This window comes from Bubalus kerabau, chromosome 1 (assembly GCF_029407905.1).
Source record: "Bubalus kerabau isolate K-KA32 ecotype Philippines breed swamp buffalo chromosome 1, PCC_UOA_SB_1v2, whole genome shotgun sequence".
In the NCBI taxonomy this organism is placed as follows: domain Eukaryota; kingdom Metazoa; phylum Chordata; class Mammalia; order Artiodactyla; family Bovidae; genus Bubalus; species Bubalus kerabau.
Genome location: NC_073624.1, coordinates 238036823 through 238059095, shown reverse-complemented (window position 1 = coordinate 238059095; position 22273 = coordinate 238036823). Strand labels below are relative to the sequence as shown.

The 22273-nt window shown below is 41.2% G+C and overlaps 1 protein-coding gene across 1 annotated transcript; it reads left to right on the top strand.

Annotated features, from left to right (window-relative positions):
- The first annotated feature begins 1222 nt into the window (after positions 1-1222).
- On the top strand, positions 1223-21369 carry LOC129636822 (hepatitis A virus cellular receptor 2). Its single transcript, XM_055560552.1, has 7 exons — positions 1223-1304; positions 2247-2573; positions 3420-3503; positions 8724-8764; positions 10173-10299; positions 18587-18623; positions 20825-21369. The coding sequence occupies exons 1-7, from the start codon at positions 1223-1225 to the stop codon at positions 20982-20984; spliced, it is 858 nt and encodes a 285-aa protein (XP_055416527.1). The 3' UTR covers positions 20985-21369.
- The last annotated feature ends 904 nt before the right edge of the window (positions 21370-22273 follow it).

The following is a 22273-nucleotide window of genomic DNA, read 5'->3' as shown; positions in this document are numbered from 1 at the left end:
AAGATAGAGGAAGACCAAAGGGTTTTCAGAAACTATTCCATCTGAGAGCTCACTTCCCTTTTATAAATAGATGTTTGCTTTTAAGATTTCCAGACAAAAGTCACTCTCCCAGAGTTGAGACTGTTTGAGTCTGAGATGTTAATCTCAATAATGGAGAGTGTGGTTCAACACTTTCTGGCAATTGATGCCCAAAGCCCCTGGAATGGAAGGAGAGGGGACATCTAGCGTATATGGGAGGAAATAGAATATCGAGGTGCCTTCAGTTCCCCCAACAGGAGGGGGAAAGAATCATTACAGGAAGGAATGCATTTTTCCGTGATGGAAGAGTTTGAAAGTTCAGGTCAAAGTCAGAATATTAGAGCAGCTGTTCATATATCACCTAACACAATTTCCTTATGTTATACATTTTATAAATGGGGAGGCCAATCTAGTAAGCTTATATGACATAGCTCAGTTTGTATTAAAGCAAGGCTAAGAACTAGTTTCATGATTGGAGTAGAAAGGGCAGCTAAATGTGAGGATAAGGAACAGGACTGGGATTTCCCTGGCAGTTCAGTGGTTAAGAATGCACACTTCAATGCAGGGGGCATGGGTTCTATCCCAGGTCAGGGAACTAAGATCCTACAAGTCACATGGCATGGCCAAAAGGAAAAAAAAAAAAAAAAAAATAAAGAATCAGGCCATTCATTCATGGTGGTATCTCCCAGCTCCTAGTCCAGTTCCTGACAAGTAGCAGATGCTTCATAAACATTGGTCACAGAACTCACCAGCTGACTGACTTGACTGAATGAATGTATGAGTGATATATTTCTACCTGTGTTCCCAGGGAACACTGTCCATTTCAGACCGAGGACTATTATTTCACTGGAGATAGTAGAAGGTTTACTCTACTTGCCAAGAGACACTTGACAGAGTAACAGTTTTCTTCCTCTGAGTATTGTTTCCTCTTCGTTGATGAGGACAGGGTAAATGTCAGTCTTCACAGGATGTGTGTGGTCTAGCATGAGAGAGAACTGGCATTTCCTTTGCTGTCATCGTAGATGACAGTGTTAAGAGAGCAGTGATTGGTAGTCAAATGCCTGCTGTGCTGGGCCAGCAGTCTGCAGAGTGGCCACTGCTCCTGTGACTTGGGAGGAGAGACAGTTCCAGGAAATACTCAGTTCGATTGGAGAATTGAAACGGCACCCAAACAGCCATTGTTTGACTTTCTTCTTCAGAACCCATGTTTTCACATCTTCTTTTTGACTGTGTCCTGCTCATGCTGCTACTGCTTACAAGTAAGTCTGGATTTTTGCAGTTGGATAGTACAAGATAAAGATGCAAGGATGGTCATTGTAATAAGCAAAAGCTTGGAAGAAACCTAAATATCCACCAGCAGAAGGTGGGTAAAGAAATTGTGATATATCCATGATACAAATAGCAAAGCTGATGAAACATAATGATATGAGATGTCTTTAAATCATAATGTTAATTGAAGAAAGCAAGGAGCAGAAAAATGGATACATTGGACTTGTTTTTGTGTGTGTCACAGGGGAGTGGGAATACATGAATGCTTCTCTGGGAAAGGGAGCTGGGAAATGGAAAAGAGCAGGGTATGGGAGAGTTGTCATATGCTTTTTATACTGCTTGAATATGTGTGTATATTAGTGTGTAGTTTATATAAATTTTAAACCTCAGAACAGCCATACATTAACTTCTTATTCAGCCAAGGGTTTTTATTCATTATGTGACTGGTCCTTGGTTAAGAAAAAAAGAAGAGTTTTGTGTTAGGATAACTGCCCTGAGTTTGTGAATAGACGACTAGCCTAAATGGGTGAGCTCTTTTCCTGGCTGACAGTGACCCACTGCTGATTATCTGTTTCCATCAGCAGTGCCCTTCGATGTTCACAGGACCAGGCCATGATTCTCTCCTTGGGCACTGGTTCTTAAAGTGAGGTTCTAAGATGAGCCATATCCTGAGATATGTGTCCTGGGAACTTGTTAGAAATATAATTCTTGGGCCCCACCCAAGAACTATTGAATGGGGAACTCTAGCAGTTGAGCCCAGCTCTCTCTGTTTGAACAAGGCTTTCTGGTGATTCTGGTGCCCCTTGAGTCTGAGAATCATTGCTATAGTGAACTGTTCTCCAAGCAGGACAGCAGCAGTGATTTCCTCTTTATTCTGCAAAGCATTGCTTGCAGTTTTCTTGAAGTGGACCAACCTCTCTCACTGCTCTCTTTCCCTCTTTATGCAGGTTCTTTGAAAGGGGCATATGTGTCTCAGGTGGGTCAGAATGCTGATCTGCCCTGCACCTATTCTCCAGCTACCACTGAGAATCTCATGCCTGTGTGCTGGGGCAAGGGACCCTGCCCTGTGTTTGAATGTTACAGTTTGGTGCTCAGGACTGATGGAAGGAGCATGACCTATCAGACATCCAGCAGATACCTACTAAAGAGGGATTTGCACAAAGGAGACGTGACCTTAACCATAAAGAATGTGACCTTAGCTGACAGTGGGACCTATTGCTGCCGGATCCAATTCCCAGGTCTAATGAATGATCGAAAATCAAACCTGGAGTTGATCATCAAACCAGGTGAGTAGACTTTTGCATACCTTCTTTCTGAATGAGATTTGCCTGTGGATCATATTAAATACACTGACTGATCTCACCTTTGGTCTTCCCAATTACAGCCCTCCAGTTGGGTCCCTAAGACCTAAAGTTTAACGGGTCCAACCGTGTTTAATTCCCTCCATCTATTTTGAACCTCATGGCCATAGAATGAAGGAAAGTGCTAGATCAGTGGTCTGAGTACCTGACTGGTCATTGGAATCACCTGGGGACCCTTTTGACTCCCACAGATGCTTGGGCTCCAGCCCTGAACCAGGGAAATCAGCATTTCTGGAGGTGGATGGAGCCTGAGCATGGGAGTTTTACAAAGTCTACCCCCAATGATTCTCCCCCATGTGCAGCCAAGATTGAGAACCACTGGACTCTGCACGTGTGGGGAAGAGGGGGCACGTATGCTTTCATGTTTTAATGCTTATAGAGTGTGTACTTAGTGGTTGATAAGTTCAAATTTGACACTGCTTCTTACCAGCTGTGTAATCTTGGTCAAGTTATTTAAACTCTGTGACCTCTTCCTCTATAAAATATAATACTACCTACCCTAGAGGCCAGTGGGAGGATTTTATGAGATGTTTTGTGGAAAGCATTTACTATGGCTCTAAGTTTTATTATTAACAATTAGACTGTGATAATAATGATGTAACACACCTCTGTCAGACATTCTGAGTGTCATATACTCTCAACAAAGGTGTTCAGGTAGGTTTGGAAGTTTAGCATGTGTTTCTCTTCTATTGTTGTGTTTACAATTTTTTTTCTGTTGCCACTTTTCTGCTGTCAGAGAAGCCTCATCCTTACGTTGGTTTCTGACTTTAGCCAAGGTCACCCCAGCTTGGACTCCATGGAGGGACATCACTACAGCCTTTCCAAGGATGCTCACCACAAAGGGACCGGTCTCAGGTAATTACACATGGTGTATAGGAGGAAACCTTTAGTTGGTTTCTGAGTTCAGAGGATTTAGAATATGGGGAAAATATGAGAAAATAGTTTGAGTGGAGGCACGGATATTTCTGTGCACCCAAGATAGTGACAGGGGTAAGGAAGGGGTGAAGGTAAAAATATGCTGGGAAAAAAGAGCCCCAGGCTAGGATTCTGAATTAGTCATGAGTAGCCCTCTACCTGAGCCAAAGCCTTTCACTTCTCCTGGTAGCAGCTTCCTCTTCTGTCTGAGGAATGAGTTCAGAGACTTGGATTTCACCACCCAATAATTCCAGACTCCTGAAAAAGATTTTTGATGAGCTTCGTATTTTGCCAAACAAGGGAAAAAAAGATTTCTACTATTGACATCCCCGTGTTTAAAAAAAAAAAAAAGGATACTCTTATATAAGTTTAATGAAAAACTCATTATGTTTCCTTATTATTTTCTGATTTACTCCTGTACTGATGATGTTTTGTCAGGTATTGGCCCCAGTCCATGTTTGGGATAATTTGGATTAGGCTATTTCAAGAGTTCTTCTAACTGGAATAAAGTCCATCATCTTCCTCAGATTCTGACCTCAGAAGGAACAGCTAAAACCTTCAAGTATTTCAACAGGTATTTTCCACAGTGCTCTAGAAAGAAGATAAGGTTGACAGAGCAGACCTCAAGTCACGTTGATCAGGGAGGAGTTCTGGTCTCTCTAAACTCTCCAAAGCATAGTCTTTGATTCAGTAAAATGAGGTGGTGGTTGTTGTTTAGTTCCTAAGTCATGTTTGCCTCTTTTTTGACCACATGGACTGTAGCCCATCAAGCTCCTATCCATGAGATTTCCCAAGCAAGAATACTAGTGTGGGCTGCCGTTTCCTTCTCCAGGGGATCTTCCAGACCCAGGAATTGAACTCACATATTCTGAATTGGCAGGTGGATTCTTTACCACTGAGCAACCAGGAAAGCCCTAAAATTTAATAATACGTAAATTCCAATCCTAATCTATTAAATCTCTCAGATTTAAATAAGGAAGTGTGTCTAGAGTGCTTAGCCCAGAGTCTGATCATGGTACATACTCAGTGCATGTTAGCTATTGTCATTTTCAGTAAGATCTAGAGGCAGAATGAGGTTGCAATTAAGTACTTCTTCAGTGATGGGCTTCTCAGGTGACTCTGTGGGTAAAGAACCTGACTGAAATGCAGGAGACACAAGAGATGAAGGTTCAATCCCTGGGTCAGGAAGATCCCCTGGAGAAGGACATGGCAACCCACTTCAGTATTCTTGCCTGGAGAATCCCATGGACATAGGAGCCTGTCAGGCTATGGTCCATACGGTTGCCAAGAGTTGGACATGACTGGAACAACAGCACAGCACAGCGCTTCAGTGATAGGCAGAATGGGTTCTAATGTCAGCTTTTTGTGTTAGTTTTATAAACTCAGTTTTGTTGCTCAAACTCTGTGAGGCTCAATTTCCTTACCTCTATAATGAGGCTAATTTCCAGTGCCTATGTCATAAGACTATTGTAAAGATTGATGTGATGACACATGTAAAGCACTAAGCATAATGCATAGTGCCCTGCCCAGACAAAGCACTCACATATTAGTTATTTTAAATATTAATGTCAGTGCTCTAGAGGTTGAATCTTTTTGTTGGTTCTTTAGTCACTGGGTACCAAGATCTCTCATGCGATTAGTAAGGAAGTTAAATATGGTGGAAACAGATGATCACCCAAATAGTGAGCTAATCGAATCATACCAAGTGTTTATCATATGTCATTGTTATATTTTAAAGAATTCCACGACTGTAGACCTTGAAGGGAATGGTGGGAGTCCCACTTACCCATCATGGGTTTCAGTGCTCTTTACAATGTCACGCCCAAGTGGGCATTTGCTGTGTGACCACACACCTTCCCAGATGGAGAAGTAGCTTCCTCACAAGGCGTGCACGTTTTTTGAGGTGTCTGTACCATAACCAGAAGTGGCCTTCACTTCAGGTTTTACTAGTTTGTTCCTTCCCTTTAGGGCAACAGAATGGGGCCATCTTTTGTACCTGGGAATATAGGGAGAGTGCCTACAATCTCTGAGCTTTTCAAAGGCCTGAGAAAATACTTAAACAAAAAAAGGCAATGGCTCCAAACTACGAATATAAAATGAAAAGTTGAAATTAATTAGTATTTAATTAGTTAATTAATTAGTTTATTTATTTAATGGTATGACTATAATATGTAACATTATACCAGTTAATTACCTGCAAGTCAGCTTGTGTGTAGTTGTACACACCATTTCTTTAACGTGGAATGTGGGTACATATGCTTGTTATGAAGTGGAGAGGAGCCTTTACAAGTACGAGTTCCAAGGGTCTTTGAGGTTCCTAAACCAACTTTGAACATCGGACAAATGAAATCTCTCTTCCACCTGAAGAAAGCAGGACTCGATCACGGATGAATCCTTAGCTCTGGAAGTAGACGTGATTTGAATCTCGGGTTCTCCAGTTAATAGCTATGTGATCTTGGACAAAATACCTCTCTGAGACTTCTTCATTTGAAAAATGGGAAAATAATAGTACTGTGCACACAGTGACTGCAGCCATGGAATTAAAAGATGCTTAGTTATTCAAAGAAAAGCAGTGACAGCTCTAGACAGTGTATTAAAAAGCAGAGACATCACTTTGCTGACAAAGGTCCGTGTAGTCAAAATGGTTTTTCCAGTAGTCATGTATGGATGTGAGAGTTGGACCATGCAGAAGGCTGAGTGCTGAAGAACTGATGCTTTCGAACTGTAGTGTTGGAGAAGACTCTTGAGAATCCTTTGGACAGCAAGGAAATCAAACCAGTCAATCCTAAAGGAAATCAACCCTGCAAATTCATTGGAAAGACTGGTGCTGTGTGCAGAGTCGGACATGACTTAGTGACTGAACAAGAACAACGCGGTGGTGAAGATGAAAAGATATTGTGCGTGTAGAGTACTAAGCACTGTGTCAGGCACATAAAACATGCTAGATGGTAAATATTAAGTTTGTATACTTTTAAGATCATCAACCTGCTCTGCCAGTCTTGGGTCCTCTAGGAAACACACTGTAACTTCCTCCATCTGTCCCACCCATCTTGGTTGATGTCAATCTACGTGAAAATAAGCTGTGATAACCCAGTAGGGCTTTAGTTGATTGATCATTTTCTCTGTAAGATGAAGTTAAAAAAAAAAGTTAGAAGTCAGACAGTCTTATCATTTAAGCCAAGAAAAGTAATTGTATGGAAGCAGAAAGTAGATTTACACTAGAAAATATTGTATGTGTAGTTTACTTAGTAGCTCCACCAGTGTGGTTTTAAAATTCCTTTTCATAAAGGAGCAAAGGTAAATGGGAGATAACGTCTTTCCTTTTCTTAAAGAATAAACAAAACTTTAGGCTGAGAATATGCTTTTGTAATATTAAAATCAGAGTCTGTATGCCAGGAGTTTAGACTTTGAAGCTTCCAGAAAGTGACCATGGCATTTAGGAAGTTTCAGAGCCTCTGACTCAACCAGAAAAATGAGTTTGCATCCTTACTCTTCCCAAGGCTGACGATTTATTGGTTTGTAAAATGCATTGTTTATGAGATAAGGGCCTGCGCCCATCTTGTTCACTGTTCTGTCCTCTGTGCCTGGCATAGAGTGGGGATGTAATATATGTTCATTGAATGGATAGGCAGATGAATAAATAAATGCCTAAAAAGGAAAGAAAGTGATCTGGGATCTGGGCAACATGATGAGCTTAGTAATCACAGTGCTGAGGTGAGCATTGTTGGAGGCAGCATAGTTAAGTGTGTACTTAAGGCCATGCAGACCTAAATTGGAAGGCCATTTCTGTTATTTGCTAAGCTGTGTGACCTTGGGTAAGTCATTTAGCTTCCTGATTCTCAGCTTCTTCGTCTGTGCAATGGGACAGATACTCCCTACTTTAAGATAGTTGTTTTGAGTGTTAAATGAGATATACTTCCTTGAAGAATTTAACACAATGCCTATTCATAGTAAATTATAGTTACAGTTATTATTATTTTCATTTTTTAGGGAACAAAATACCCTCTCTCTTAATGTTAAATGGTTTTTAGAAAATCAACTTTCCTTACCTTTCAGAGTCTAATCATGCCACATCTTTATCCATTCATTTGTTGATGGACATCTATACAATGGAATATTACTTAGTTATAAAAATGAAATAATGCCATTTGCAGCAACATGGGTGGACTTTGAGATTATCATACTAAGTGAAGTAAGCCAGACAGAGAAAGGCAAATGTCATATCATATTGCTTATATGTGGAATCTAAAAAAGATTGTACATATGAACTTACTTACAAAACAGAAATAGACTCATAGACATAGGAAACAAACTGATGACTAGCAAAAGGGAAAAGGGTGAAGGAGGGATAAATTAGCAGTTTGGGATTAACATATAAGAGGCATCCCAGTTGGCTCTAGTGGTAAAGAATCCACCTGCTAATGCATGAGATGCAAGAGATGGGGTCCAACCCCTGGATCAGGAAGATACGTAAGAAATGACAACCCACTCTGGTATTCTTGCCTGGAAAAGTTCCATGAACAGAGAAGCCTGGCAGGCTACAGTCCATGGGGTCTCAAAGAGTTGAACATGACTGAGCAACTGAACACACAGATATATAAAATAGATAACCAACAAAGATCTACTGTATAGCACAGGGAACTATACTCAGTAAGTTGTAATAACCTGTAAGGGAAAAGAATCTGAAAAAGAATATATATATTCTGAATCACTTTACTGTATACCTGAAACTAACACAACATTGTAAATCAACTATATGTCAATTAAAAAATGAACAAAATAAATATTGAAGAGCAGTCATTTGATCTAAAAAAAGTCTAATTATAATGCCTGCTTGTGTATTGTCAATGCTGTTAGAATTTTGCAGACCGTTTTAGGTCCTATGGACACAACAAACTATGTATTCAAATATGTCTTCCCAGAAGAAGTCTCCATTTCATAGAACATAGGTAATTTGGTTTGTTATCTGGATAAAAAAACCTCATCCTAGAGTTGATTTGTAAGTGTTCAATAAATTCTGTTGGTTTCTCAGTTAATTATTGTGAAGAGTATGAAGTAGAATTAATTTCAAATAGAATTATAGGCAGCTTAAAAAAAAACACAAACCTCATATAAAAGAGCATTTCTAACTGTTTTGGCTATTTTTCTTCTTTGTGGTAGAGACGCAGACACTGGAGACCCTCCATGATAAAAATCAGACGGTAAGTAACTGTGTGTGCGAGCTCAGCTCATGCTCAACTCAAAGAAAAAATGTATAGCTTTAGACTTCCTTCCTGTCCACTCCTTCCTTGGGGAAAAATACCTCATCTCCCTTGGCTTTGGGTTCCTTGACTATAACATGTTGCTGATGACAATTGTAACTGCAGAGGCCTGTTGTAAGGATGGAATGAGATGATGCATGTAAAAGTGCCTGGCACACAGTAGGTGTGCCAAAAGGAAGACTCACTAGCATTTTGTTCTTATCCTGAAATTTCACAACTGTATACCACTGTGGAGGGTTCAGACACCCTGCATCTCCTGAGAGTAGTGTTTTTCCTTGTTAACATTTCTACCCTAATGAGAAAGATTGTTTGTTTGTTTAAATGTATTTATTTATGACAAGACACCAGTCAGGAATATCCTAAGGTAAGAACTTACATATCTAACCAAAAACAAAGCCGTATTTCAATCAACCACCATTTTAATGTCTCCCACCTTCTCAGAATGGAAGGGAAAACCACTAGAAAACAATCTGATAGCAGTGACTGGGAAATTGTTTGAGGACATACCCGGGAGTCTGCATTCATTTGACTCAGTCTGACTCACTCTCAAGTATTTTGTGTTTGTCCTGCGGTCTTTGCAACCCAGGACTGCCTTTTAAATACCTCTTTGTGCCACACTGCTCAGGGCACATTTTCACAGTGCACTTGCAGTAAATGTGTGTTGAATAAACGGAGGACTTAATTGCTTAATGTTGTTTTAAAGGTGTTCACTGTTACTCTTTTTAAAGGGGGAACATGAACTGAAATTTTAGAAGCAGGATGCAGAGCAATAGCAATAAAAGCTACCACTGATTGAACATTTATCCTGTACCAGGCTCTGTGCCAAGTGTTTTCTGGTTTTTGTCACTTAATTTTCCCAATAACTTTACAAGATGACTCTGCTGTTTGGTGACAGAACTGGGATTTGAACCCAAGACTGTCAGGCTGCAAATTCCTAGCTTTTAAATCACTATCTTTCTGTGGAAATTGGGGTTTCATGGTACAACACCAAATTTAGACCTCTCTGAAACTCCCTGGAAACACGAGGGAATCTTATATAAATAGGGTTCCACTTTAATGTTCATTTTTGTTGGGGAAATTGGGAGTCCATTTACTAAGGCTACTTCTCCACCCACAGCACAGACAAGCATATGTTATTCTCTTGCTAAGTCCAAAACTTGAGCTAATCTCTTTCTCTGGGTGGTTTGAAGTTTGTCTAGAAGGCGACAGATTGTGAGTCATTTCAATTGTGAGTCCCTGCATTCCTGGGACACTGTGAAAGGGCTTTTCTGATGCATAAGTTGTGAGATTACCTGGGCAGACAATGGGTTTCTGGCCATTTGCTGTAATTCTGTTTGCGTTTCCATAGGAAATATCCACACTGGCTACTGAGTTACAAGACATGGGTGCCACCACCAGAACAGGCCTCTACATAGGAGCAGGAGTCTCTGCTGGGCTGGCTCTGATTCTTATCTCTGGTGGTCTAATTCTCAAATGTAAGTCATCTGATGGTGCTTCTCTCTCCCTCTGATAAGGAACTGTTAATATAGGAACCAACCCAAACCTAGACATTATAATATCAGGTTACATTGATTAGAATGAATACTCTTTCAGTTCAGTTCAGTTCAGTCGCTCAGTCGTGTCCGACTCTTTGCAACCCCATGAATCGCAGCACGCCAGGCCTCCCTGTCCATCACCAACTCCCGGAGTTCACTCAGACTCACGTCCATCCAGTCAGTGATGCCATCCAGCCATCTCATCCTCTGTCGTCCCCTTCTCCTCCTGCCCCCAATCCCTCCCAGCATCAGAGTCTTTTCCAGTGAGCCAACTCTTCGCATGAGGTGGCCAAAGTACTGGAGTTTCAGCTTTAGCATCATTCCTTCCAAAGAAATCCCAGGGCTGATCTCCTTCAGAATGGACTGGTTGGATCTCCTTGCAGTCCAAGGGACACTCAAGAGTCTTCTCCAACACCATGGTTCAAAAGGATCAATTCTTCGGCACTCAGCTTTTTTCACAGTCCAACTCTCACATCCATACATGACCACAGGAAAAACCATAGCCTTGACTAGATGGACCTTTGTTGGCAAAGTAATGTCTCTGCTTTTCAATATGCTATCTAGGTTGGACATAACTTTCCTTCCAAGGAATACTCTTTAGTCCTTTAAAATCACAGGATTAATAATAGCTTGTTTTTATTCAGTGCTTACCGTGTAACAAGCATGTTTTTATATTTAACATCATCACCATCTTATAAGGTAGGTAGTACTGTTATCCCCATTTTTTACAGCAGACGAGAGTAACACTTAGAGATGGTAAACTTTCAAAGTTTTCTCAAGGTTTCAGAATCGGTAAGTGGCAAAGCTGGAATTCAGATTCAGGCAGGTTGATTCTAGTACCTATTTTCTTATTTTGTAAAGAGCATAAATATTTTAAATTCATGAATTAGCAATCACTTCCTTCTATGCATTTTCTATCTTATGTATCTCTTATGGGTGGTTCTTTAAAGAGGGGCAGCAGGTTCCTTTAACACTGGGTCATGGTCAAGCTTGCAGCATTTGTTATTTTCCTCCATTGTGGCACTCAGCAAACTTTTTACTTCTAAGTTGCTTATGTTTATTTTAAAAAAATAAGTATAATTTATATGTGATACACTGTCTATGTAAAATGTGTCCGACTTAATGAATTTTTGAAGATGATTTCATTCAGGAAACCATCACCACAATCAATGACCAAACACTTCCATCACTCTGAAAGCCTCACATACTTTAATAATTGTGATATATTCTCCTCTCTTTGGGGCAGAGGCCAAGGCCTTATACCTCTATTATTTTAGTAGCCTTTCTTACTCATCTGTAAACATAGACTGTGTGTAGGATTACGAAACATTCCGAAATTTCCCAGGACTGAAGTGGGGTGGGGGGTCCAAATATGTGGGTTTTCAGTGCTAAAACTGGGACAGTCCAGGGAAAACTGGGATGCGCTGCTCATCCTGTGTGGCTTAAAGCTTCCAAGTGCTTTATGTGCACTAAATGCTCATAATTACCCTGTTGAAAAAGGTACTAATATTGTTCTCATTTACCACTTGGAGAGCCATTGTGTTGAAAGGTTAAGTAACTTTTAGTCCAACATGACACTGTTAGTTGATAGAGGATTTGAAACCAGGGCTATCCTGCTTACCTTTTTGTTATTCTGCCATTAATGGTAAATGAATTGTTGAGAGGAAGAAGCTACTCACTCCCACTTACCCAAGTTTATGGAGAGGTAGCAGTAGAGTTTGGGAATTGACCACATGAATATGGAATCTACAGGCTGATAAGGAGTAATGATAACACCCACTTTTTGTGTTCTGCCAAGGCCTGGGTATTGGGAACTGTTATGGTTTGGGTAAAAGGGTGTGGAAAGAGGTTGATGACGAGTAGGAGAAGTCATGTTTTGTACACACATATGATTACTGCCAAAATGGTATGGGGAGGGAGGTGGGAGGGGGATTCAGGATGGGGAACATGTGTACACCTGTGGCGGATTCATGTTGATGTATGGCAAAAGCAATACAATATTGTAGAGTAATTAGCCTCCAATGAAAATAAATAAATTTATATTAAAAAAACATGACTACTTAGAAGAATAGATGGGAAAGTTGTGTACAATTTGCAGTCTTTTCCCTAGAAGCTGCTAGAGAAAATCACACAACGAGGGTAACAGGTTTTTAATAATGACATCAAAGCCATAAATTGGCACTCAGAAATGTGCAGCAATCTTGTATCTTCCTAGTGCAGTATCTGAGATGAGCATCACATATTTCACTGCTGCTCAAACCTCCCTCCCTTCTCACTGCACTGATGAAGTATTAAAAGCCTGTTTCAACTACTTTGGCATAGCCATGACTTCCTGCTTCCTTTGATTGCTTTCTCCAGAATCATCTCTTTCTCCATTCCTATTGATGCTTTTTTTATTAGTGTAAAAATAAGATCTAGTTCACACATTTCTCTCCAGCTATTCCCGTTTCTCTCCTCTCCTTCACAGGCATATTTCAGATGAGTTATTCCTACATTTCATTCCTCTGTGCTCTTCAAACACCTCCAGCCCCATTTAGCTTCTACACTTGAATTGCCATGAAGTAGTTTTAGTTCAAGTTCAGTGATCTCCATTTTGATAAACCCAGGAGATACCTCTGTCTTCATTGCAGTACATCCATCTTTCAGTAATATTCAACTAAGTTGACCCTGGAATGGGTGAATTTAACTCAGATGACCATTATATCTACTACTGTGGGCAGGAATCCCTCAGAAGAAATGGAGTAGCCATCATGGTCAACAAAAGAGTCCGAAATGCAGTACTTGGATGCAATCTCAAAAATGACAGAATGATCTCTGTTCGTTTCCAAGGCAAAACATTCAATATCATGGTAATCCAAGTCTATGCCCCAGCCAGTACAGCTGAAGAAGCTGAAGTTGAATGGTTCTAATAAGACCTACAAGACCTTTTAGAACTAACACCCAAAAAAGATATCCTTTTCATTATAGGGGACTGGAATGCAAAAGTAGGAAGTCAAGAAACATCTGGAGTAACAGGCAAATTTGGCTTTGGAATACGGAATGAAGCAGGGCAAAGACTAATAGAGTTTTGCCAAGAAAATGCACTGGTCATAGCAAACACCCTCTTCCAACAACACAAGAGAAGACTCTACACATGGACATTACCAGATGGTCAACACCGAAATCAGATTGATTACATTCTTTGCAGCCAAAGATGGAGAAGCTCTATACAGTCAACAAAAACAAGACCAGGAGCTGACTGTGGCTCAGATCATGAACTCCTTATTGCCAAATTCAGACTTAAATTGAAGAAAGTAGGGAAAACCACTAGACCATTCAGGGATGACCTAAATCAAATCCCTTATGATTATACAGTGGAAGTGAGAAATAGATTTAAGGGCCTAGATCTGATAGATAGAGTGCCTGATGAACTATGGAATGAGGTTCATGACATTGTACAGTAGACAGGGATCAAGACCTTCCCCATGGAAAAGAAATGCAAAAAAGCAAAATTGCTGTCTGAGGAGGCCTTACGAATAGCTGTGAAAAGAAGAGAAGCGAAAAGCAAAGGAGAAAAGGAAAGATTTAAGCATCTGAATGCAGAGTTCCAAAGAATAGCAAGGAGAGAGAAGAAAGCCTTCCTTAGTGATCAATGCAAAGAAATAGAGGAAAACAACAGAATGGGAAAGACTAGAGATCTCTTCAAGATAATGAGAGATACCAAGGGAACATTTCAGGCAAAGATGGGCTCCATAAAGGACAGAAATGGTATGGACCTAACAGAAGCAGAAGATATTAAGAAGAGGTGGCAAGAATACACAGAAGAACTGTACAAAAAAGATCTTCATGACCCAGAAAATCACGATGGTGTGATCACTGACCTAGAGCCAGACATCCTGGAATGTGAAGTCAAGTGGACCTTAGAAAGCATCACTACGAACAAAGCTAGTGGAGGTGATGGAATTCCAGTTGAGCTATTTAAATCCTGAAAGATGATGCTGTGAAAGTGCTGCACTCAACATGCCAGCAAATTTGGCAAACTCAGCAGTGGCCACAGGACAGGAAAAGGTCAGTTTTCATTCCAACCCCAAAGAAAGGAAATGCCAAAGAATTCTCAAACTACCACACAATCACACTCATCTCACATGCTAGTAAAGTAATGCTCAAAATTCTCCGCAGAAGGCAATGGCACCCCACTCCAGTACTTTTGCCTGGAAAATCCCATGGATGGAGGAGCCTGGTAGGCTGCAGTCCATGTTGTCGCTAGAGTCGGACACGACTGAGCAACTTCATATTTCACTTTTCACTTTCATGCATTGGAGAAGGAAAAGGCAACCCACTCCAGTGTTCTTGCTTGGAGAATCCCAGGGACGGGGAAGCCTGGTGGGATGCCATCTATGGGGTTGCACAGAGTCGGGCATGACTGACGCGACTTAGCAGCAGCAGCAGCAGCAGCAAAATTCTCCAAGCCAGGCTTCAGCAATACGTGAACCGTGAACTTCCTGATGTTCAAGCTGGTTTTAGAAAAGGCAGAGGAACCAGAGATCAAATTGCCAACATCCGCTGGATCATGGAAAAAGCAAGAGTTCCAGAAAAACATCTATTTCTTCTTTATTGACTATGCCAAAGCCTTTGACTGTGTGGATCACAATCAACTGGGGAAAATTCTGAAAGAGATGGGAATACCAGACCACCTGACCTGCCCCTTGAGAAATCTGTATGCAGGTCAAGAAGCAAAAGTTAGAACTGGACATGGAACAACAGACTGGTTCCAAATAGTAAAAGGAATACGTCAAGGCTGTATACTGTCACCCTGCTTATTTAACTTCTATGCAGAGTACATCATGAGAAATGCTGGGCTGGAAGAAACACAAGCTGGAATCAAGATTGCCAGGAGAAATATCAATAACCTCAGATATGCAGATGACACCAACCTCATGGCAGAAAGTGAAGAGGAACTCAAAAGCCTCTTGATGAAAGTGAAAGTGGAGAGTGAAAAAGTGGGCTTAAAGCTCAACATTCAGAAAATGAAGATCGTGGCATCTGGTCCCATCACTTCATGGGAAATAGATGGGGAAACAGTGTCAGACTTTATTTTTCTGGGGTCCCAAATCACTGCAGATGGTGACTGCAGCCATGAAATTAAAAGACGCTTACTCCTTGGAAGGAAAGTTATGACCAACCTAGATAGCATATTCAAAAGCAGAGACATTAGTTTGCCAGCAAAGGTCCATCTAGTCAAGGCTATGGTTTTTCCTGTGGTCATGTATGGATGTGAGAGTTGGACTGTGAAGAAGGCTGAGCACTGAAGAATTGATGCTTTTGAACTGTGGTGTTGGAGAAGACTCTTGAGAGTCCCTTGGACTGCAAGGAGATCCAACCAGTCCATTCTGAAGGAGATCAGCTCTGGGATTTCTTTGGAAGGAATGATGCTAAAGCTGAAACTCCAGTACTTTGGCCACCTCATGCAAAGAATTGACTCATTGGAAAAGACTCTGATGCTGGGAGGGATTGGGGGCAGGAGGAGAAGGGGACGACAGAGGATGAGATGGCTGGATGGCTTCACTGACTCAATGGATGTGAGTCTGAGTGAACTCTGGGAGTTGGTGATGGACAGGGAGGCCTGGCATGCTGCAATTCATGGGGTCGCAAAGAGTCAGACAGGACTGTGCAATTGAACTGAACTGAAGTTGACCCTCACTCATTCCAAAAGTCTTACTTCTCTTGACTTCTGAAACACCACTCTCACTTTGGCCACTCCTTTTCAGTCATTTTTATAATTTCTCTTCTTCAGCATGATCTTTAGGTGTTGAGATTCCCCAGAGCTGGTGTTTTTCTTCTCTCCATACCCTCTGGATGATGATAACCTATATTCCCATAGACTTAAATGTCATCCTTAGTTTCTGTCTTTAGCATTCAAGGGTGTTGGTACTGACAGTCCAGCTGTTCAGGTGTTATCTCCACTTATTTGTCTCCCACCTTACTGTGTCCAAAAAGGAGCTCTGGAGTCTATATTCCACCTTTTTAAAACCCTACCCCACCTTGCTGGGTCTTCATCATAGTGTTTCCCTACCATCCAACTGGTTGCCTGAGCTAGAAGCCCTCCTTGAATTCTCTCCTTCTTCTCTCCTAACACACAATCCCAACTACACACAATCCAGCTTCACTTCCTGCACTTTCCCCAAAATATATTTAAAATCCATGATTCTGTGCCTCTCTGTCACTACCTTACTCTGAGGCAGTTCATGCCTTACCTGCACTTTTTTCATACCTCCTTTTAGTTCATTCTGCACATAGCAACCAAAGTGATTTTCTTGAAACCCAGCTATATCATATATCGTGCCTTCAATTATTTCTTATGTCTTAGGTTTAAACCAAAGCTCCTGATTGTGACTTCAAGGGTCCTATAGTATCTAGCCCAGCCTCCATTTCAGACCTTATCTTGTGCCACTCTTTTATTCCAGTCATGCTTTCAGTTTCAGCCACTTAACACCATCTTTACCAGGGCTTTACTCAATCCAGAATGCTCACCCTGGTTCTTCATTTGGCTGACTCATTCTCTTCTTTCAGAACTGAGCTTAAAGATCATCTTCAGTTCAGTTCAGTTCAGTTGCTCAGTCGTGTCCAACTCTTTGTGACCCCACAAATCACAGCACGCCAGGCCTCCCTGTCCATCACCAATTCCCGGAGTTCACCCAAACTCATGTCCATCGAGTCACTGATGCCATCCAGCCATCTCATCCTCTGTCTTCCCCTTCTCCTCATGCCCTCAATCCCTCCCAGCATCAGAGTCTTTTCCAATGAGTCAACTCCTTGCATGAGGTGGCCAAAGTATTGGAGTTTCAGCTTTAGCATCAGTCCTTCCAAAGAACACCTAGGACCGATCTCCTTTAGAATGGACTGGTTGGATCTCCTTGCAGTCCAAGGGACTCTCAAGAGTCTTCTCCAACACCACAGTTCAAAAGCATCAATTCCTCCGCACTCAGCTTTCTTCACAGTCCAAACCTCACATCCATACATGAACAATGGAAAAACCATTGCCTTGACTAGACAGACCTTTGTTGGCAAAGGAATGTCTCTGCTTTTGAATATGCTATCTCAGTTGAGTTTAGTTGCTCAGTCGTGTCTGACTCTTTGCGACCCCATGAATTGCAGCACGCCAGGCCTCCCTGTCCATCACCAACTCCCGGAGTTCAACCAGACTCACGTCCATCGAGTCAGTGATGCCATCCAGCCATCTCATCCTCTGTCTTCCCCTTCTCCTCCTGCCCTCAATCCCTCCCAGCATCAGACTCTTTTCCAATGAGTCAACTCTTTGTATGAGGTGGCCAAAGTACTGGAGTTTCAGCTTTAGCATCATTCCTTCCAAAGAAATCCCAGGGCTGATCTCCTTCAGAATGGACTGGTTGGATCTCCTTGCAGTCCAAGGGACTCTTAAGAGTCTTCTCCAACACCACAGTGCAAAACCATCAATTCTTCGGTGCTCAGTCTTCTTCATAGTCCAACTCTCACATCCATATATGTCCACAGGAAAATCCATAGCCTTGACTAGAAGAACCTTTGTTGGCAAAGTAATGTCTCTGCTTTTGAATATGCTATGTAGGTTGGTCATAACTTTCCTTCCAAAGATAATCTTAGTGGTATGTATCTGTTCATTCCATACTCCTAATTCATCTCTGCTCCCCTCTCCCCTTTGGCAACCACAAGTTTGTTTTCTGTGTCTGTGAGTCTGTTTCTGTTTTGTAAATAAAGATATTTGAAATGTTTTTAGCTTTCACATGTAAATGATACAATGTTTGTCTTTCTCTGTCTTATTTCACTTAGTATGATAATCTCTAGGTTAATCCATTTTGCTGCAGTACTTTTCTTTCTGTCACATCAAGTTTGAATTTATTTTATTTTTTCTATTTCTTATATTTTTTTTTTCTTAAATGTTTCCCCACTGGAAGACAAGGTTAATGATGTCAGGGCTCATAATTCATTTATTGTGTCCCTGGTGCTTAGCATATACCAGATATGTAGTAGGCACTCCCTATATTTGTTAAATATGAAAATACATCTTTATTACTTTCTACCACAGTTTATGTAATAAGCCAAGATACACATCAGTGGTTTGATGTAATTAAATCTTAACCAATAGACCAGATTTCCCTAAACGATCTTTACCTCCCGTTAGCGTGTTTTGTTTTTTATCTCATTTATTTTATTAAAGCATTTTAAATGGACTTTTGTTTGCCTTTCTACTTAGGGTATTCTGATAGAAAAGAGAAGATACAAAATTCAAGGTAAGAATCATGAGTAGGGTAGGAGAAGGTGGGGATCTTGGGTGACCCTTCAGCTGATTGAGCACCTACTCCACCCAGGATCTAGGTGGCCGCTGGTTACAGAAGTGAACGAGAAGCTCAGCGTCTACTCTCAGAGTTTTTCATAACTCAGCCTGGTTCTTCTGAACTCGGATTGCCTGTTAGAATCACCTAGGGCACTTAAACATATTTGTCTATCCCAGAGCAAATACGTTAGAATCTTTGGGGATGAGGTTTCATCATAGTGAAAAAGTGAAAGAGTTAGTTGCTCAGTTGTGTCTGACTCTTTGTGACCCCATGAACTGTAGCCTGCCAGGCTCCTCTGTCCATGGAATTCTCCAGGAAGGAATACTGGAGTGGGTGGCCATTCCCTTCTCCAGAGGATCTTCCCAACTCAGGGATCAAACTCGGGTCTCTTGCATTGAAGGTGGATTCTTCACTATCTGAGCCACCAGGGAAGCCCTTATTGTTCTGAAAACTTTCTAGGTAATTGTAATGTACAAACAGAGTTGAAAACTGCTTGTCTGTCATATTGCAGAATTAGCCTCCATTCCTAATTACACTACACTACACACACACAAAGATTATAAAACTTTTACTGGGTTTCTGTAACATTTGGGGCATGGGCAGAATGAAATATATTTTAAGAAAAAAATGGTTCTGTCCACTGAATACTATCTGAACCACTAATAATTTTAGACTAAGTCTAGGTGGTGCTATTGGAGAAGAAAATGGCAACCCACTCCAGTATTCTTGCCTGGAGAATCCCAGGGATGGGGGAGCCTGGTGGGCTGCCGTCTATGGGGTCGCACAGAGTCAGACACGACTGACGTGACTTAGCAGCAGCAGGTGGTGCTAGTGGTGAAGAACCTGCCTGCCAGTGCAGGAGACATAAGAGATGCAGGTTCAATCTGTGGGTTGGGAAGATCCCCTGGAAGAGGGCTTTGCAACCTACTCTTGCCTGGAGAATCCCATGGACAGAGGAGCCTGGAAAGCTACAGTCCCTAGAATCATAAAGAGTTGGACACGACTGAAGTGACTTAGCATTTACACACACTAGATGGTATAGTTATGAAGACAAAATAGTCTGCAGTAAAAAGTCAAATAAGACCAAATAGAACACTTAATCATCATGGCTCTATATGATCTATAACCAGCATTTATTAGAGCTGAAACCTGAAATGTTGTGATATCAATAGGTAATATTTACATTTACATGTGCTACTGCTGCTGCTAAGTCACTTCAGTCGTGTCCGACTCTGTGTGACCCCATAGACGGCAGCCCACCATGCTCCGCCATCCCTGGCATTTTTTATGATATTATTGGGTTAATGTTTTATCTCTACCTATAAATGTAAACTCCATAGAAAATTAGGAACTTATCAGCCACATTAACAACTGTATCCCCTAGTGCACACCTGATTCTTAGTACACACTTCATAAATATTTGAGGATTGCATGGATAAATGTTCCTTACAGCAGCCCTGTGAGAGAAGAGTACTTATTCCCATTGTATAGGTGAGGACCCTAACACCCTGAGTTTACTAATATACAGCCTCCAGGAGCTTTTTGTGTTTTGTTCACTGTTGTATCTCTTGATGCATTGGCTCAGTGTGTAACACACTAAATAGTTCTTGAATGAATAAATGGAAAAGGCAAATCCAACTTAGCCTAGATCATATGGATGGTAAGCAACAGAGGTAGAATTCAAACTCAAGTCTCACTGGATCCATAACACATTCCTTTTACTTTTTGGAATTGTTTAAACCCACATAATGATTGAAATAACAGTGCAGTTAGAGCATGTTATTTGATATCTTGTCACATTTACTTTGTTTCTTTATGTATACAATTTTGTTTTTTTCTGAACCATTTGTACAGGTGTTTCAGACATCTTGACACTTCACATAAACACTTCAGTCTGCACTTCCTCAGAATAAGTATATTCTCTTAGATAACACAATTCCACTTTTATACCTAAGAAATTTCAGATTAATTTGAATTGGTACAGAGTATTCCCCAGATTATTTCATTGTATTTTATGTTTTCCCTTCTTAGCCAGGACCTGATCAAGGATCGTATACTGCCTTGGTTGCTAACTCTTCAGCAAAGCCCATTCTCTCAATTCTATTACATGTTGTCCAGAAAATGCTTAACTCAACTACAATACTTTATTTCCACAGCCTCATCACTTTGGCCAACCTTTCTCCTTCAGGGTTGGCAAATACAGCAGCAGAGGGGATGCACCCAGAGGAAAACATCTATACCATTGAGGAAAACGTATATGAAGTGGAGGATCCATACGAGTGTGACTGCTCCGTCAACAGTGGGCAGCAATCCTAACAACCTCTGGGCTGCTGTCACCTTTCAACGCCACCAGATTCAACCACTTCATTTAGGGGCTTGGTGTTGTCTTCTTTGAAGACATGAGATGGCTCAGCTGACTGATTTGAGAAATTCTGCCCTTGGCCACTGAGCAGAGTTTTTCCATATTTTAAAGATAACTAGCTCACTTGAGGATTGAACTGGGACCTGTGTGGTAATACACAGGCACTACATTGCCTCTGCGTTCCATCCACCCAACTCAGAGACTGCTAATTGGGACATTAGAGCTCCAGTGGGCTTTTACAGAGAATAAGAATTCTTAATATGGGATCTCTGGAATTCTAGATATTCGATTACATGGTGTGTCCATGAAACTCCTGAAAATACAGGGGAAATTACGTGCTGAGATATATGTGTGTCTTTTTCAATACAGGAAGTCTCAAGGGGTCACTGATTCTCAAAGAGCTCTGTGATCCATAGAAGGGGTTAGGAAACTACTGGAGTAGGACTAGGTGGTCTTGATTCCCTCAAAGCCTCAAGGTTTATTCTTCTTTGAATGTTGACTCTGCAACAGTAAGTGCCAATGCACAGCTCTCCTTGGCCTCAGTTAAGAAGATGGTCCAGCAAGGCCTGTGGTGTGGCAGATGCTCCTGGAGAAAAAGGAAGTACACTCAGTGTGTATTGACCAGTTTTGCTTGGGGTGTACTCAATGGGGAAGATCTCTAATTGACTTCTCCATTCATGGAGAGAAATGGAGCAGTGTTTTTCATAAAAGAAGAAGCAGGACTGGGACACAAATTCTGTTCCCTGGTGGAAAGTAGATGAGGGTCTCTAGCCGTCTTTGTTTGTCAGAGTCAGATCCCTTCGTGCTTTGTCAGTGGTCCTTAAGCTTCAGTGCCAAGATGGTGGAGAGTAGGTTCATCTTGCCTGTTCTTTTCCTCCCCAGTTATGGCACAACTCTGACACATAATAGAGATTTACTTAATATCTTTGGAGTGAAAAAATTAAACAAGCAGAAAGGCAAATTTCTGGAAAAACTTTTCCATTGGAGAGTTCAGATAGAGCTCTGTACCTTCACTTGTGGGGAACTAAAAAATACTCTTAATCATCTGTTTCTGGTCTTGTCCAGCTCTTAGTTTCTCAGCATCATCTTCCAGCTCAGGCCCTGGAAGTCTATTACTCTCCTGTTTTCTTTCTCTTTTCTGCTGGATCAATCAACAGTAGAGACCTGCCTGAAAACAGCCTTCTCCGGGTGATGACTAAAGTGCTACTGTGTTCATGCAGGAGATGTTGGTCACCAAGGATGC